Source organism: Amblyomma mixtum, chromosome 7, assembly GCF_055824585.1.
Source record: "Amblyomma mixtum isolate Tamu chromosome 7, ASM5582458v1, whole genome shotgun sequence".
NCBI lineage: Eukaryota > Metazoa > Arthropoda > Arachnida > Ixodida > Ixodidae > Amblyomma > Amblyomma mixtum.
Genome location: NC_143018.1, coordinates 47,347,268 through 47,366,540, shown reverse-complemented (window position 1 = coordinate 47,366,540; position 19,273 = coordinate 47,347,268). Strand labels below are relative to the sequence as shown.

Here is a 19,273-nt window from a genome sequence, read left to right as displayed (position 1 = left end):
TTTTGGCAAGTTGGTTCTTGAGGAAAGGAACTGGCCCAGTATCTGTCTCACATATCTCGGCGGGCACCTAGACCACGCCGTAAAGGAAGGGAGGAAGGTGGGAGAGAGAGAAAGAGGTGCCGTAGTGGAGGTCTCCGGAATAATTCCCACCACCTGGGGATCTTTAACCTGCACTCACATCGCACAGCACACGGGCGCCTCTTGCGTTTAGCCTCCATCCTTTTAGCCCGAGGTTCTTTAAACCGGGCTCAGGTGGCCTCGGATGCGGGATTCACGAATGAGCGCATGCACTCATTCAGTGAGCTGACCCAGGTATACAGAGCCTCACGCCAGCTCTACCCTCCGCCCCACCCCTCCCTAGATAACAGACACGCAACACTCTGGCGCAGATTACAGACACGCACTCTCCCCTCGCCCCTTACCCTAGCCCACTATCATCCCTCCTTCACTACTCCGGCATGCGCCCTATGCCCAGAACCCTTCGCTTCTTCCCTCCAAATTCTTTCCCTCTGCCCGGCGGACCCTCCCCCGCGGGACCTAGAGAACCTCAAGACCTGGGAGGACTGGGAGACCCTGCTGCGCTCGGAGGACCCGGCCGTGCAGACCATCGCCTCCGGCCGGGCTGCCAGTGTTATGGACCTCAGGAACATAAACACTTGAGTGGAGTGGGGTCGTGCGGGGACCCTGGGGCGTGCCCCGAATTCCTGTTGTAATAAAGTTTTCTCTCTCTCCCCCCTCCATCGAAACGTGGCCGCCGCTGTCGGGTTCGAACCTGGGTACTCCGGCTAGGTAGACGAGCGCCTTACCACTGAGCCACTGCGGCTTTCCTTTTCATCCTTCTTTCAGTCGCAATAACAACAACACATGAAAAATTACCGACGATTACGTTACTTCCTAATGCGAAATTTGAGCGCAGCAAATAAGCTGTTTCACCTTTTCGATAGATTGAGGCAAATAAATCGAGCAACACATGTATGCGCTATCACAGAATTTTTTTTTTTTATTTTTCACCCGTATTCGCAATTTCGGCTCGGGCGGTGCACATATACAGATCCGCCGCCACCGATCTGGCTCTCTGATTGCCACCGCACAGGGGTTGCATTGGAGGAGGAGCGAAGAAAGGAATTAAGTTCGAGCCGGCGCTTTGACAACCGGAGACTCGCAGGAAGAGGGGGGAGAGGGGCGGCGTGTACACCCAGCGGCAAACGATGGGGGCAGAAGCGCGCGCAGCAAGTGGACAACACGATAAAGGGAGGAGGGAAGAGATAGCAGCGACTGACTGATGCCGCTGACGCCGATAGCGCTGGGGGGATGAAAGGGGGGCGGAGCTGGTTACGAGGCCGACGCCGACGACGACGCGAAACCCAGGAACGGACGCCAAAGAGCTGCGCTCTAAAAAGGCGAAGTGTCCTAGTCCAGTGAAACGAACTCAGGGTTGTTCATAGTCGCGTGGCCTAGTCTTGAGTATTTTTTCGCTCTTCAAAGTTAATAAATCAGTTAAGTTTAATTAGCTAGCTTTTTAATTATTAACTTCAGGAAGAAAGTGTCAATGCAAAAGTTTTATATCACCTCGAAAAACCGCTAGTAGTGCAGTTTCCGTCAGGTTACGATAGCTTCATTTATTGGCCTTAAAAGAAAGTTGTCACGTGACCAGCTGCTCGCTCACTTCTCTGCCCCAATGTGCACCCAAAGCCTCATCGAGGAGAGGTCTTCAGAAAAAAATGAATTTTATTCTTTAAGGCGCGTCTTGGGACGTTGAAGTGGCAGAGTTGTCATGTGGAAGCTTTTTCTTATTGCGCGGGTCATGGTTAAAGGCCGGTAAAAAAACTCTTTACGTAAATATTCCTTTGCTGCAAATGTCTCAGTATGCTGTTTTTCAAAGGGATCGACAACTGTTCCATTGATACTTTGTTCCTCAAGTGAATAATTAAAAAGTTAGTTAATTAAGCTTAACTAATTAGCCAACCTTGAAGAACGAAAAATACTGCAGACTAGGTCACGCGACTCTGAACAACCCTCATTTGGTTTCAGACGGCTAGGACACCCCGTGTTTTTTAAAAGCTTGGTTACATTTAACTGGGACACCTTGTATATACACCACAAACCACGCAGATGGCGATGCGCCATCGCTACTGCGCATCAGAGAGGAAGAGAGAGAGGGAGACTGTCGGCGAGGCGATGGAGAGCGCGCGGCGGCGGCCGGCCCAGGCGCGCCAGCTGTGCGCCGTGTGACGTCACCCGCTCCTCGCGCATGCGCAGCTGCGCCTTTCCAGAGCTCCGTGAAATGGCTCGGCGACTAGCGCAGTGTTGCTTTCGCAACAAAACATATATATTTGAACTGGACGTATCTAACATGGTCGCACTTCGTTTAGTTTGGTATATTTGGGTTTAACGTCCCAAAGCAACTCATCGTAGTGAAGGGCTCCGGAAATTTCGACCTCCTGGGGTTCTTTAACGTGCACTGACATCGAACAGTACACAGGCCTCTAGAATTTCGCCTTCATCGAAATTCGGCCGCCGCGGACGGGATCGAACCCGTGTCTTTCGGGTCAGCAGCCGAGCGCCGTAACCACTGAGCCACCGCGGCGGGGCGGTAGCACTTCGTATTTATGAAAAGGGCAGCAGTGCATGTGCGGTGCACTGTATCCTTTTCCATTGGAGATAAATTACACGTTTTCAACACCTGTGGAAAAGAAATTTTCTCGCTCTGTACACGTGTACGCTAGTCGAGTAAATAGCGAAATTCTGCGAGAGCTGACGAATTTTAATGCGAACGCATTACTAGTCCCATTACGAGAAAAGCCGGCGACGTATGTGTGCGTGCGTACGTGCGTGCGTGCGCGCGCTTTAGGCTTTGATGGCAGCTTTTCGATGGAGGCGATTGATTGTAAAACATTTTATTCGCCGGAAAGAGCTTGGTAAGAGGTCGCGTTAAGTGGTCGAGAGTACGCAGCCCTCGACAACTTTGTCAGCCCACTCCACCGCCAAAACTTGCGTTCTGGGGTCAGAGCTAGCCAGCGCGGTCTCCCGCCGCTCGAGAGAAGGAGCTGTAACTAGATCACCCGGAGGTGGCTCTATTTTTCAGTCCCACAGGATGTGATCGTAGGTGGCATGTTGGCCACAGTATTTACAGTTTGGGTTGTAAAGATCTGGATAAATGTGCGCGAGGAGTGATGGGGTGCGTATCGATCTCGTCTGTAGACGACGCCACGTAACCTCTTGTTCTTTAGTAAGTGTTTTGTCTGGAGGGGGGAAAATTCTCCTCTCTAGTTTAAAATGATTGGTGAGATCATGATATGTGATCACGGAGTCCTTCGTGAAATTCAGGGAGCCAGACTCATCCACTGCCCGGTCGACGAAACCTCGGGCTTTATTGTGAGCTGCCTCGTTCCCCGGATTCCCCGAATGGGCTGGGACCCATATCAGTTCGGAATAATTTGGTGAGAATTTGGTTGCATTAAGGATTTTAAGGGAGGTGTTTGTAATTCGGCCTTTTGCGAAATTGATACCCATTTTGGAGTCGCTGAAGATGACGCTGTCTTGTGTATGCGCTAGGGCGAGGGAGATGAAACGCAAAAGGCGCCCGTGTGCTGTGTTGTTGTTGTTGTTGCGACTGAAGGAAGGATGAAAAGGAAATTGCACGGGCCTGCCTACTGGCTCGATCTGAGCCACAACCGCTGCCACGCGCAGAGTTATGAAGAAAGATTAAAACAGACGTGCGTCGCAACAACCGCGTCCGCCGAAGCGACGACGCCGGCTGTAACCCCCGTACCCCACCTCCGCGTGCTGTGCGATGTCAGCGCCCGTTAAAGATTCCCAGGCGGTCGAAATTATTCCAGAGCCCTCCACTACGGCGCCTCTTCCTTCTTCTCTCAGTCCCTCCTTTATCCCTTCCCCTACGGCGTGGTTCAGGCGTCCACCGAGATATGTGACAGATACTGTGCCATTTCCTTTCCCAACAAACCAATTTAAATGGCAGGTGCCGCGGTATAGAGCTCTAGCCGCGGCTAGCAACATCTTATCCTTCCATTTTTATTGCGAAAGCAATACTACGCTCATGAACGGCCTTTCGCGTAGCGGCGGCCGGTAGCCACGTTTGGCCTTTAGAATGACCTCTGACGTCATACCAGGGTGCGAGAGGGGCTACCAAGTCGAGTCGTCGCGCAGCGGCGGCCGGTAGCCACGGCGCGCCGCGCTCTTCCCGCTAGAGGCGCTAGTGACGTTTAGCGTGACGTCATACCAGGAGCGAGAGACGGGCTACCAACTTGGCTCGTCGGGTAACGGCGGCCCGTAGACACTCGTGACCTGTAGACGCGGTGCGTCGTGTTCCTTCCGTTAGAAGCGCTGCGTTCGCTTTCGCAACCCACCAGGCTTAACCAAAGCTAAGCCCCTGCCAATTTTTACTTTTATTAATAAATAGCCAATAACAACAACAACCGTTTGCCGCAGAATGTTCCGGATGTTTCATATGATTCAGCGTTTCGTGCAGCATATTACTAAAGTTAGAGCCTATAGCTTGCGGCAGGAATTCGAACCGGCGCCCTATAACTCAACGTTACTATAACTGTGGGCTGCGGCTGTCCACCGAGATATGCGAGACAGTTACTACGTTGTTTCCTGTTCTCAAGTTCAATTGTAATTTCCTTCATTACGGCACCTCTTTCACTCCCACCCTTCTCTTGCGTTCAAAGGTGTTTCCAATGGGCAAAGCGTCGTGCCGAATGGGCGATGGGGTTCCGTGGACTCCCTGGCAGCGCTGCAACATGCTGTCGCGTTCCACTTCTAAAGACGAAACATATTAAGGCGGACGCCTTTAATGCCTCATCGTTGTAAGCAGGAGTTGTCGAAAGAAATGTCATGTTTTTCAATTGTCGAAACGGTCGTGACGTCACAGGGCGCGAATTTCAAACGGGGCTAATTGTACTTTGGCTAAACCATGTAACCAATTGTAGGGATCGTATAGTGATGCTCCAAGTAAATGGGAATGAGTTTAGTTAATTGCTTAATCACCCAATTAGCCTAATTAACCTTCCTAATCAGGCCAGATAAATAAATAAAAACGAGTACGAAATCGCTCGAGTTCGGGAATCGAACCCCGGTCTCTGGAGTGCGAGACGAGCATGCTTACCACTCCGCCATGCCAGCTCGAAGGTTTGGAATGAACAAACCCGAAATACGCGGGTTCGATCCCGGCCGCAGCGGCTGGAATTTCTTTGGAGGGACAGCGGAGGAGGCGGCTATCGCCATGGCAATGGCCAGCACCAAAGCAGTCACCATAATTAGCGACTCCAAGGTGGCTATCAACAATTTTGCGCGGGGTATGATCTCCCAGGAGGCAGAACGAATATTAAGACATAAAGACTTGGACCAAAGAGAGGTGGAACTAATATGGGTGCCGGCACACTCGGGGAACAGGGGAAACGAGTTGGCTCACAGTATAGCTCGAGGTTATGTCAGCCGAGCAGTGAGCCGGGTCGAGTCACCAAATTTCACGAGAGATGCATTCATATCATTTCACGAATACACCAATCAGTTTAAACTGGAAATGAGGATCTATCCGCCACCAGACAAAAAGCTCGACAAAAGCCAGGAGGTAACGTGGCGTCGGCTCCAGACGCGAGCCTTCTTTAGTCCGTCGAGACTAGCACACATGTATCCAACACAATACAACGCTACTTGCAAACAATGCGGCGAGATAGCCGGATATGACCACATTTTATGGAGCTGCAAAAAGGCGCCGCCACCGGCGGACCTACTACCAGTCCCTTCTCTAGAGCGGTGGGAGGCTATACTGGCCAGCTCAGACCCGTTGACGCAAGTCCGGGCCACTGAGTGGGCTCACAAGGTCGCCAAGAGCCATGGGCTCGAAGCCACCTAGTATAATGCCCACTAGGGCTCAGTGCTGACAATAAACGTTTTCCAATCCAAATTTGGAGGAGAAATTCTAGAGGCCCGTGTACTGTGCGATGTCAGTGCACGTTAAAGAACCTGAACAAAGGCGCGTCTAGTGAATACGGTGTCTTCGTTCACTCCCATCTTCCTCCCTTCTCGTTACGGCGAGGTTCAGGTGTCCACCGAGGTATGCGAGACAGATACATTTCCTTTCCTCAAAAACCAAATTACGGACGACAAGGACTCCCTGGCAGCGTTGCAAGACGCTGGCGCGTTTCACTCTCTTAACACATCAGTGGCACAAGCAGCAACACCGCGCTTGAGGCTTTCGCCTCACCGCACTTTAGGTCAACAAAGTGCCCCCTGAATTTTTTTTTATTGCGAAAGCAATACTAGTTGCACTTTCAGCCCATCGCGTAGCGAGGCCGGTAGCTACCATATTGGATTGGATTGTATAACCGATGCATCACCACAAGTCCAACCACAAGCACCACCACCAGCTACAGCTGAACCATGGCGTAGCTACGGATATTACTTTTGCAATTACCGGGCTTAACCAAGCTAAGCCACAGCCATTTTTTATTTGTATATAGTGTACATTGCCATACTACCTTTATCCTTTCTTGCTATCTATCCTCCCTCTCCATGTCCCCTACTTGTCCTTTTATTGCCAATACTAGTTGCACTTTCAGCCCGTAGCGTTGCGAGGCCGGTAGCTACCATCAACGCTACCATATTAGCATATTGGATTGGATTGGATTGGATTGGAACTGGCCAAAAGCCTGTCCCATTCCTCCGCTGAGGGAGCTGACAAGAGTGTCTTCGGAGGGGGTTTACTAGCGCATTCCCATAAAATATGGTCTTGGGTGGCGTGCGTCTCGTCACCGCAGTGCGGGCATGCAGGGTCATATTCACCGTTTGTGATTAATCGGCAGGGGCTAAGAATCGCCTCTGTTTGTAGGTGTCTGAGTGACGTGGCTTGCTCCCAGTCCAGGTCGGGGTGAGGGGCGGGATACGTGCATCTTTGCTCGCGATGAAAGTTTGTAATCTACGCGTACGAGCGAGGCGCCTCGGTGGGGGCGTCCGTCCTGAGAGGTCTCCCGTCCCCCGGTTGGGTAAACCTCGGGCTAGACGGGCGACCCCCTCGTTTGCGGAGTTACCCGCGTGAGCCGGAACCAATACGAGATTGATGTTGTGATCGAGAATTTGGCTGCGCAGAATTCGCGTTGCGAACGAGTTTTTGGCGAAATTTCGAAATTTCGAATACCGCCGCCGCGGTGGCTCAGTGGCTATGGTGCTCGGCTGCTGACCCAAAAGACGCGGGTTCGATCCCGGCCGCTGCGGTCGAATTTCGATGGAGGCGAAATTCTAGAGGCTCGTGTGCTGTGCGATGTCAGTGCACTTTAAAGAACCCCAGGGGGTCGAAATTTCCGGAGCCCTTCACTACGGCGTCTCTCATAGCCTTAGTCGCTTTGGGACGTTAAACCCCACAAAACCAACGAAATTTCGAATGGCGCTCTTAGAGTCGCTTAGAATAGTTTTGGTGCGGTGATCCGCGATGGCCAGTGCGATAGCTACTTCCTCTGCCTCGCGTATAGAGCTAGCGTGAAAGGTTGTGGCTTTAACGAGGGCTGACTTTGGAGTGTCCCTACACGCCACGTATGCTCCGCCTTTGATGTGTTGAGCTGAGTCCGCGTACACTGCTCGTGGTTCGTTCTCGTGCCGTTTCTCAAGGGCCTGCGCCCTTGCTTTCCTACGGGCGTCGTGTCTGCCTGGCAGCATGTTCTTGGCTACTGGTTTAACAACTAGTCTGCTTGTGATGTCGACTGATAAATGGCATGTTGCACATACCTCCTCAACGAGTATGATGTGGAGTTCATCGAGAATTGCACGTCCCGCAACACAAGCGGATCACTTGTGCCGTCTTATGGGCTTCGATTATCTCAGCGAGCGTATTAAAAATTCCCATCTGCAGCAGTCGATCTAAGTTGGCGTATGCCGGCAGGCCAAGAGCCGCCTTGTATGCTGTTCTAATGATGCTATTAAGCGCGTCTTCATCCCTGCGACGCAGATGATAGTACGGGCAGGCGTACGTGATTCGACTTATCATAAATGATTGCATGATCCTGCGGCTTCTCTCATGCCCCTGCGACGGGTGGCAATGCGCCTCACCAGCCCACCTATCTGCTGGTGCGCCGTGACGCGTCGACGGCGGATCGCTTCCGTGTTGTATTATTCTGAATAAACATGCCAAGAACCCTGATCGTGGCTACCGGGGCTATTGGATGGTTGTCTATGTGCAACTTGATGGGTTCCCGGGGGTCGGGTGCTGCCTGTGAGGCTTGTTTGTTCCTGATTTCCGATTTAGCCGGTGAACACGCAAGACCGTTCCCCTGCACGAAAGAGTGTACCTCGTCGATAGCTCGTTGATATGACTCTGCAATCTCTCCATCGGATCCGGAGTTGGTCGATATGGTGATGTCGTCGGAGTATATAGAATGATGTATATGTGGGATAGCATCTAACAGACGCGGGAGGCCACTCGTAATAAGGTTGAAGAGAAACGGTGTAAGTACAGCGCCTTGCGGGGTTCCTCTGGTGCCGAGCGTAATTTTCATTCCTAAAGCGGGAAAAAGATTAGAGATTGGGAACCTCCGCCCAATTTTGCTAACGTAATATCTAGAAAAGTTAATGGAGCACGTTGTCTTAAACAGGCTCCAAATGCGCGCCGACGCGGAAGACACGTTTTCCCCCGTCCATGATTGGATTTCGAGCAGGCCTTTCGACTCAGGACATCATGTGGCAGATACAACGACACATTCTAGATCCAAATCGCATAAGAGCTACGCGTACCATCCTGGGACTCGATGTGAGTAAGGCATTTAACAATGTGTCACACGCTTCCATCCTCTCTCACCTGTCACTGATGAACGTAGGCAAACGAACATACGACTACATCGCCGCCTTTCTGAACCAGCGCACGGCTACGCTGCATTTCGGGGACAAAAGTAGCGACAAAATTACTCTGGGAAATCTGGGCGAACGTCTCATCGGACATGCCCAAATAACGTGGGGGGATGAGACATGGCAGAGCACAGTCCCAACTTGTTTTTTTTTTTTCTGTAGCTTCGGCGTTGAGAAGGAAGAGAAGGAGCACCGTTTTTAACCGCCAATAGATCCGGTGTTACTGAAGTTAGCTTTAAAATCTGGACGAGACTGTTCCGGCAGCCGGCGAAATAGCCCATATAGAACTATGCCGGAAATTTGACCCCATTGGCCGATTCCGGTCGCATCACGACACACAGACGATGAAACGACACTGCCGGAATCACCTTTTGCCGGCTGTTCTGCTGGCAGAATACCCAGCACAAAAAGCTACCGGTAGCCGGCAATCAACCAACACTGTCGGCATCCTAACCCAACAGCTCATACCCAAAAATTCTGGACCTTTGAACGGGAACAAGTTTATGATAGCAATTTTTTCATATATTGTAAGATTTAACTATATAAATTAATATATCCGCAGACCTCCCGTCGGTAGGCTTGATTTTTTTTTTTTTTTGCTGTTAACGTTTCTGCGGTCGTCAAAAGCGTTCCTCATTGGTTTTCTAAGGCAGACAACTGCTCGATGCGAGCGATGGAAACTCTAAAAGAAATATTTAGCTACACATCGGAAGAATTTATCATTACCTTCAATATTTCCATCACAATACTTTACAACACTTCAATATTCAAAATTTTTGTCCACCACTTTCTAAAAAAATTTGTGGTGTGCTGACTAGTGACTGAATAACGATCGCCTGCGTACTTTTGCTGACTTCCGTAAATATCATTTCATGGTCCCTTTAACGCAGAACGTCACTGCGCGCCGCACTGCGGCCGTCGCTAACGCTGTGTCGCGCCTATCGATGAAGACAGCAACGAAGATCAGCGCGGCACCCGCGGGGTGGCACGAGCGCGCGCAGCGTCCCAACGGTTCTTCGGGCCTTCGCTCTCGTTCAAACGCTCGGCGAAGCTGGCCGCCTCCGCCGTACGGTAGCAGCCCTCGGCACCCTCAAGGGCCCTCTCACCGGGAAGACCTCCGTCGCGAGCGCTTCCCGCGCAAGCCGCCACCCTGGCAGACATGGCCAACTCGTTCAAGCGTTTCCTGACCATCTTCGGCTACAAGCTGGACCGCAAGTGGGGCAACTTCAAGGCGCGCGTCAAGGAGAAGACCGAGAAGAGCGGTTCCACCTCGTGGAACAGCGTGCGCACCCCCATCGACAACCTGCGACGCAAGAAGAAGAACGGCTTCGGCAAGCTGGACGACCGAAACGTCCCCCAGGAACTTCCGGCCTTCGGGGCCTACTGCCACTACTGATGCTCCCGCTTCCCCCGCGCTGCCCTCCGTCGCCCCGCGGAACTTTCCTCAACACAGACCGTCTTTCGTGCACGCATATGACTACGTGAGAACCTTTGCCCAGCCACTCTCTCCGCCCTCATCAGCAGGCTCGCCTGTGCAAGGAAACTCTTCTCTTAGAACCTCCAAAGACATAGTGTACCACCCGAACCTCCAAAGACAGTGCACCTCAGAACCTCCAAGCATAGTGCAACAGAAAATGTCCCTAATCACCCGCCACTGTCCCACTGATCCACCTTCTTTTCCGGTCGTCCTTTCCTATGGATGCTGCGTGACATCCTGCCTGTGGACACCCGCTTGTGACACGAGGTATCAGCTTCCATCCCCGGCTACCTGTTTCGAAAGTGCCTTCCAGTGTCTTCCTTGCACAGTCTTGCCTCCCGTGTTTCTTCACTGAGTCTCTGGGCCCGGAGACAGTCCAACCTCATGCAGCAAAGTGCGGTTCATCTTACTCGCGTTTCCATCATGACTACTCTGGAACATCTTCACCGACTTCCTGTGGCTTCGAGAAACCTCAGAAAATTCTTGCATGAATGCGCGCGTGGACGTCTATAATTAAAGCTCCGGTCGGGAAGTAAACTTTGGCCGCAGTTGCTGCTTGTAACTTATTTGACGCCGCGAAGAGAAATCCGGTCACAAACATCTGTGTGCCGTCAGGTGTGTTTTTCTCTAGATACCTTTTCAGATGTGTAAGCGTGTCAGTCCTATTCAGGAGTGCATGTTCTTGCAAGTTGTAGCAAAGTTTATTTACAACACTGCTAACCACATCAGTAATCAGAGAGATGAATGCAAACAGTTAACAAATATAACATTGGAACGGAGACTCTGCATGAAAACACAGGATGGAAGCAAAATGAACTCCGAAAGCCCAAACCGCTGAAGAGATTTCAAATATGAGCTTCAGTCAATACTCGAAATTTAATGTTATTCATTTATTACTTGCTCTCAAGGTCATTTCATTGCTGTTGAGTCTAATATTAAAACGTTCTTCTTGCATTGAAAAGGAGGCAGGCTAAAAGCATTTCTACGTCTCCTTGCGTAACCACATGAAAACGTAATATATTCATGGGTAAACGCTCTAAATTACCTTTAACAACTGTAAACAGCGCCGGTCCTGTTGTACTCTTTTTCGTTGTCCTTCGTTTAGCGCTGTTTTTTCTAAGTAAACAGGACATGCAAGCGAGAAGTATCACTCATTGGCATCAAACTTGCTCTAGTGGTAGTGCAGTTATGGACAATGTTACACTGCGAGATAAACCTGACTCTTTCTCCTGCGCTCTTTCCAACCTATTAACAGAAATAAATAGATCTCATGCTATCCTGCTATAATCAAGTATAGATATGAGATATTTGTACGCAAGGAGGTTAAGGTTTTTATCAGGTGACAAATCCCGAAGAGATGCTTCAAATGATGTAATTTTTACATGACATTACCGTAACTGTTTTACGGTTCGAAATCTGGCTTCTGGGAAAGATCATCTACTGTTTCCGGTCGGGCCAGTTTTCACGTCAACAATGCAGCATGCAATGTTATGGGGATAAAAGAATTTCGCTCAACTTATTGGCATCGACAAAAGGAATTGCGAAACACATGCCCATTCTAGTTAGCTGTCACAAACAGACTAGAAATAGCATATATAGGCTCAATGAATTCCGCATTTAATCAAACACAACGTAATTATTTTCAGAGAAGGCCGGCCTCCTTAGCCATATTGTGAAACTCTGAGGATGCATCTGCCAGGAGGTCATCGGGAGGCCCCATCTCGATTATTTCGCCGTCCGCCATGACCACTATTCTGTCCGAGTCCAATATAGTGTTAAGCCTGTGCGCGATGGTTATCACCGTGCTGTCTTTGAAAATGACCCGTATGGTCCTCTGAATCAGCGCGTCCGTCTCCACGTCCACGGCTGCCGTGGCCTCGTCCAGGATCAGAATCCTGGAGTGCTTCAGCACGGCCCGGCACAGACAGACTAGCTGCCGCTGCCCGACACTGATGTTCGCGCCACCCTCGGTGATGACCGTCTCCAGGCCCTCTGGAAACCGCTCCCTCAGGTTGGTGATTTCCAGGACCTCCCACAGTCTGCTGTCCTCGTGCTCGTCCTCCGGGTCGAGGTTCATACGCAGCGTGCCGCTGAACAGCACCGCCTCCTGCGGAATGATGGTGATCTTCGACCGCAGGTCGTAGAGCCCAATTTTGGCGATGTCGATGCCGTCGATGACGATGCATCCTCTGGCGGCTTCGATCATTCGGAACAGTGCCAGCGTTAACGTCGACTTTCCGGCCCCTGTCCTTCCCACGATGGCCACCTTCTCTGCCGCGTCGAACTCGACGTTCAAGTCTCGCAGACATAGCCTCAGTCCCTCGCGATAGCGGGCGCTGTAGTTGACGAACGAGATGACGCCCCTCTGCGGCCAGTCCTCCGGAGGCGCCGGCTCGATGAACCTCGCAGCCTCGCCCTCGATCTTGGAGTACTCTTCGACCCGCTCCGAGGACACGATGGCTGCCTCGGACTCGGCCGCGAAGTGGACCAGGTTGTTGAAGGCGAAAGTGGACGTGATGATGTAGGACATGAGCAGACCGGCCGTGCCGGGACTCATGCTGTCTCGCCAGCTTATGATGAGCATCGCGGTGGTCAGCACCAGGGAGCAGCCGATGAGGTCGAGCCGGCTGATCATCCACAGCTTGGAGATGAGCAGTGAGAAGGAGCAGTTCTGCGTCGTGTCCACTTCGGTCAGGAAGCGCTCGATGAAAACCTGCTGGGCGCCGTAGCTCCGGATGCTGCTCAGGCCGTCCAGGGATTCGCCGAAGGTGTTCACCACGGGGGATCTGTGGAGTCATTGCGCAGGGCGGCAAAAAGAATGTAGTTCGTGAGGCACTGCGGCAATTACATGAACACTTGGTTGTGCCGTTGCACGTTCAGGAACTCTTCGTTTATTTTCTCATGAGAAGTCTTTATCAAAAGCGCATACATCGCCTCGGGTACGACAGAGGCTATCGAAGGTTCATGTACGGACTCTCGAGAGGCCCTCTTTTTGTTTTCTTTAAACAGCAACAAGTGCCTTCCTCAGTCACCAAAGGAGTAGCGCGTTGGAAGCGCTGCAAGATCCTCATTACACAGCCGAGATATACCTATATACTCTTATGTAAAATATCCCGCATATATTTGAAAGTGTACATTTTATATGATGCTTGGTGTAAGTCTTATATGATGCCTTGTGGCTATCAGCTTCAAGCATGAAGAGTCTGATCCCTCTTACATAGCAGATGTGATAGATAAATTCTGGTCGACTATCAAAGCTTGCCCATCGATTTTACGTATCTAGCCCTTGGTATAGTTCACTAGCTGCGAGGGTTTTGTGTTGGTTAGTAACTTCTTGTTGGTTAGTAGCAAGTACATCTGATAACTGATGCAGCTGCGAAATTTTTTTATCTACGAGCCTCACACTAAAATGGTGCCAAAACGTCATTTATTACACTTCGAATAAACAACCGTGTTTACGAGACGTGTTAAGAAATTCTATCCGTAGCAACCGCCGCGGAGATGCGCACATCAGATTTTCCTTGGACGTATACGAAATCTCAACCACCGCGGTGGCTCAGTGGTTATGGTGCTCGGCTGCTGACCCGAAAGACGCGGGTTCGATCCCAGCCGCGGCGGTCGAATTTCTTTGGAGGAGAAATTCTAGAGGCCCGTGTACTGTGCGATGTCAGTGCACGTTAAAGAACCCCAGGAGGTCGAAATTTTCGGAGCCCTTCACTACGGAGTCTCTCATAGCCTTAGTAGCTTTGGGACGTTAAACCCCAGAAACCAACCAACCGTATACGAAACGTCATACATGATTCCTGGCCATTATGATTGCATATTGTTTAAAGTTAAACGCAAAACCGTCTACGCAATGAGGCACACTTGCACGTACTCGTAGCTAGAAAACCAGCTTAACGAAGCACGAAGCAATACTGCATCGTAGAAACTCCTCATCCGAATACTGTAAATCTTGCCCGAGACCCTTGCGCTAACCAGGTCCTGGCTGAATTATGAGTATTTTGTTACAGCACGGCTACTGGGCCGGATTTTCCTATTATTAAATATTAATTACTATATTAATAACGCTGAATTTAGGGTTCGGCACTGGACACCTTTTGTTACGAATAGCCACATAACAGTTCAACGTAGAGGACTCTGTAACTTAATAGCGACATCCTTGACATCCCTACTATTCCTGCCCTCGCGACACAATGTGCGCCTGCGAACAGGGAAATCATGTATGAATAACATCGCGTGTATCACTTACGTAATCTGTGTTCTCGGAAATTCCTCAGTGGGGCGCAGTTCTCAAACAGGGTTCCACAGCGTTCATGCAAGCTTTTCATGTTTAGACTTCTATCTCGCGTGCAAGCAAATTGAGCAGAGGCTGCCTGTACAATCGGCGTGGAATGTGGATATGACGACAGCTCTGAGTGAGCCGAGTTGCGCCGGCGCGTGGTATCTCTTATTGGCGTCAACAACGGCTCCTCCTCCTCAGCCAGGGGTCGTACCTGGTGACGCCCTCCAGTCGCTTCAGCTGCCGCAACGTTCGAAGGTAGAACTTCTGCATGAAGATGTACAAACAAGCCAGGGGCACAGCCGCGACCAGGAACTGAGGCAGGACGACCGATATGAGGATGCCCATGGCCATCAGCTGGAAGAAAAGCTCGAAGAAAACGTTGGACATGAGCGGCAACTGCACGTCCAACTGGTCAATGTCCTTGCCCACCCTGTTCAGTATGCGACCCACGGGCGTCGTGTCGAAGAAGGCCATTGGCGCGTCGAACATGCACGCCATCATATTCTCGTGCAGCGTTCTCGACGCCTTGATGGTGCCGTAGCTCAGCATTGACGTGCCGAGGAAGGCGAAGATGCCCATGAAGGTTCCCAGAACCGAGAATACCAACAGCCGGTTGTTCCTTCTGGCCTCCGTCTGTTCTTCCTTGGGAAGGTACGTGTCCTTACTCCAGCTCCCGATCCAGAGGCCGCATCCTACGTCGAACGCCCTGCAGCCCATGTAGCCGGTGAAAGTCAACAGGAGGATCAGGCAGCCAATGTGTCGTAGGTAGTTGATGTACACCTCCTTCTTGATGGCACCCACTTGAACGCCTTCCTCGCAGACAAGAGCGTTGGCCCTCGTGACGACAGATATTGTGTTGCTGGTCTCCATGCTGTCAGCCATGCTGGAAAGCAGCTTGGCAGGCATCGCTTCACCGCTGTCCCGTTTCTCGTCGTCGCGTTTCCTCGAGTATTCGCGGACGACGCGCGAAAATTCTCCTCCCCTTGACATCAGGTCGCGATAAAGCCCGTAATCAACTATCCTGCCATTGTCTAAGAACACGACCACGTCGACGTGCGACAGGAGAGAGAGGTTGTTCGTCACGAAAATGCGTGTCTTGTCCTGCAGTATTCCCCGAGGACCGATGACCTTGTTAAAGATCTTGGAGCAAACCTGCGCGTCCACGGCACTTAGAGGGTCGTCCAGAAGGTAAATGTCCTTGTCCAAGTAGACGGCTCTGGCCAAGCTGACCCTCTGGCGCTGACCGCCGCTCAGGTTGACGCCCTTCTGGCCGATTTCGGTCTTGTCACCATCCATGAGCATCTCGAAGTCGCTCCGCAAGCAGCATTTGTCCGTGACCCTCTTGTAGAAGTACTTTTCGTACTCGCCCATGAACGTGATGTTCTTACGGATCGTTCCATGTAGGATCCACGCCCGCTGCGGTACGTATGCGACCGAGCCGTCAATGTCGAGGCTGCCTTCAACGAGCCCCATTTCTCCCAGTATAGCATTGAGAATCGAGGACTTACCGCTGCCTACGAGGCCGAACACGCCGACCAGCTGACCCTTCGGTACGGTCAGGTCTATGTTCTGAAGGAACGGTGGGTCGTCCGAGTGCATCGACCAGGTGAAAGATGCGTTCGAGAAACGAATCGCGTTGCCTTCGCCGGGATTATTCCCTATGTCTCCGGCGTCTTTTTCGTCGGCGTCCAGGAACTCACTGATGCGGCCAAGAGCCACGGAAGACTGGACGAGGTTGGAAATTACGTCGGGACAGGTGGCAAGATTCATGCGAAGCATGTTGCACAGCGTTATGCAGACGAAACCCGTCTGCACGTCGAGGGTCGTGACGCCCTGCGTAAACATGTACACGGTGAAGATGGCTAACGACTGGAAGAACGGCAGCGTAAACCAAAAGAACCGCATGGTGGCCGCCAAAACGGCGTAGAACTTGATGGTGTACACTTCCTGACTGCGAATGCCGAGAATGCGGTTCATGAAGGGCACTTCCCATGTGTAGAACTTAATGATGCGAATGTTGCTGAGCGCCTCATTTGTGAACATGAGTCGTTCGTCCTTCAGAGCCATTAGCTTTTGCTGCAGCCTGTCCCCTGCGCGAGTTAGAATAGCCGTCACGGGAAGGATCACTATAGTGACAACGATAACAGTCAGTGACGAAGGCCCTATGAAGAACCACAGCCACACCGCAGTCATGAGCGTCATGAAAATTGCACCCATGCCTGCTGTCACAAACAATGACGCTTGGTACACCTTGTCGGCGTCCACCGTGATCAGATTAACAATCTCGCCCACGGTATACTTGGTCAAACAGGCGCTTGCTACTCGTAGCGTTTTGGTATAGACCGCATGAACTAGTATACCCTTGAGCTGCAGGCCCATGACGACGTAGTGAAAATCGCAGTGCCGCAATAGCGTCATTCCGGTCTTTCCAGCCAGGAAGATGCAAAACGCGTAAAAGTATCCCTTCCAACCTTCCTCTTCCTTGTTGAGCACAAAGCGAATGATGAGCGTCAGGAGCACTGGTGGCGTAGTCCTGAAAAAGGCGAAGAGCATCTGAATGACAAGCGCCGACAGTACCATGGACCAGACAGTCTTGAAGAGGGACCAGGTGAGGCGGCTGCCCTCGATGGTATTGTCGTTCACCCGCAGCCACTTGCTGTAGTTATGCTTGGTCATGATCTCTTCGGAGACCGGGAAAAGGTCTTCCACCTTGAGTGTCTTCCGGTAGCCGGACAAAATGAGCGACGTGAACCATTCGAAGCTGATGGTCGATATGGGCGAAGCCACGTCCATGGGGCATATCTTGGCCGTGTCGTTCGGGTGATGTTCGGTGAACGAGTAGAAGACTACCAGGCCCCACAACACCGGATAGGAGATCATGGTCAGTGTGTAGTGAAAAGCGGAAGGCAGAGCCTCGCTCCGTTCGCTGAACGTGTTTCGCAGCATCCGGTAGTAATTGGCGCTGCTGCAACAAGCGTTCAGCGTCCAGTACAGGAACAGCACGTTGGATGTTCTACGGCCGCGCCTTTGTTCCAAGATCTGGTACAGGATGGCAATCACGCACCCAGCGAGCCTCATCACGCACGCCACGTACTCACTCTCAGAAACATTGGAACTGAAGTAGTCGTTGAGGCAGAGGATCCGGAGCAGGCTCAAGTACAGAGTGAACGCATACTTCGCGTAAGACAGCAGCGTCATTGGGTAAGCTTTCACTCGCGGTCCCATCGACGAGGACACCTTGAACGGAAGGAACAGCACCAGGACCGAGAAGGGTATCCAGGTGAGCACAGTGTTCTCGAAGCATGGCGTCAGCCGGGGGTAGTCAGTGTGCCAGGTGACGTTCGACTGCCATAGAGGGGTACGACAGAAGCCACCAAATGACATGCTGAGGTCGGCACGGGGAGCCAGGAGACGGGAAGGACAAACTCGCGCTGTCAGCCTCTTCCTCGCTTAGGCACAGCGCCAGGAATCATCTCGGCGGGCCAGATGCCACTAACATCCCGCTCGCGTCCAGGACTGGGCACCGATTTTCTCCGTCGCACTCCACGTGCGTGACTGCGGCGGACTAGCGGTCTGGTACTTAGGGGCCGTTGAAGGACGACAGGTGGCGGCGGTACAGGGTCTTCTGGCCGCGCCAGTGTCTTTGTTGTCGGCTGTCCCGGGGTGCAGTGACGTCGCGCCGCCAACGTGCGCTGTCCCTCTTGCGGACACCGATTGGCGGCCCACACAGGACCGAGCCCAAGGAGGCGGGCCTCGGCGGACCTCTGTTTTGGTGCTTCTTCTTCTTCCTCCGCTTCTCATAGGGGCTTAAGCGCTAGCCAGAGACACGCACGATATGGTTGGTTGGTTGGTTGGCCTCAAGTAGAATGGCACATACCCACTACGGGGGAGTGGCCAAGACACAGGCGGTGAACTGTTTGAATGATTAAGAGTTTTAGAGGTAAAGGAGAATTAATAGGGTATAGGCTGACAGATTGGACGACGCAACGAAAGGGGACCTGTTAGCAGGGAGATCGAAGATGGGAGGACGGCATTATGTGCAAATTTGAATGCAACATATGGAATGGTTCAATTTTGTATTGACTGAAAGAGAGACATAAATAATAATAATAATAATAATAATAATAATAAATTAAAAGTTTGAGAATCAGAAAAATAGCTTGGTGTCGGACTTGTGCACTGACCATTTCTTCTTTTTCGTTTAGTTTCGTTTTTTAGCTGCTATCCTTCATAATACTTCTAGATACAGCAAACAATCTCTGTAATTATAACGGCTCATAAGGTAAGCACGAGGCGACCATAGGTTATTTGCAGTATGCAGCGCATCAGACCGCGTACTGACTGATGTGCTGCGCTCGACAGGACTCCGGTCCCTATACACAGCATCGTTGGTATCACTCAATACTGCGACAAAGTCTGTGCCTATTTGAAGCAAAAATTAAAACGCATTAAGAATTATGGGGACGCTTAAGTCAGCTTAAGAGTGCAATGTGATCGCATGCTCTTGGCTTTGGACTGACTTAGCGCGGCTGGAAGTTAATCAAGACGATACGACCACTCTTTTTCCTTTTCAGTCAATGCACTACAGACGCTGCCGGTGTTGCTGTCCCGCGTGTTTCCTCTGCCTTTAATATGTACGGATGAATATCAAACTA

At 51.4% G+C, this 19,273-nt stretch overlaps 2 protein-coding genes across 2 annotated transcripts; one reads left to right on the top strand and one right to left on the bottom strand.

Moving 5' to 3' along the window:
• The first annotated feature begins 9,774 nt into the window (after positions 1-9,774).
• LOC149335943 (uncharacterized) lies at positions 9,775-10,460 on the top strand. Its single transcript, XM_089554595.1, has one exon. It carries the CDS (start codon positions 10,016-10,018, stop codon positions 10,250-10,252), a length of 237 nt encoding a protein of 78 aa, XP_089410721.1. The 5' UTR covers positions 9,775-10,015; the 3' UTR covers positions 10,253-10,460.
• A 1,200-nt stretch (positions 10,461-11,660) lies between these two features.
• On the bottom strand, positions 11,661-18,021 carry LOC149335942 (ATP-binding cassette sub-family C member 1-like). The gene is made up of 2 exons (XM_089554594.1): positions 14,830-18,021; positions 11,661-13,119 (listed from the first exon to the last, which is right to left on the bottom strand). The coding sequence occupies exons 1-2, from the start codon at positions 18,000-18,002 to the stop codon at positions 11,976-11,978; spliced, it is 4,317 nt and encodes a 1,438-aa protein (XP_089410720.1). The 5' UTR covers positions 18,003-18,021; the 3' UTR covers positions 11,661-11,975.
• Positions 18,022-19,273: the final 1,252 nt, after the last annotated feature.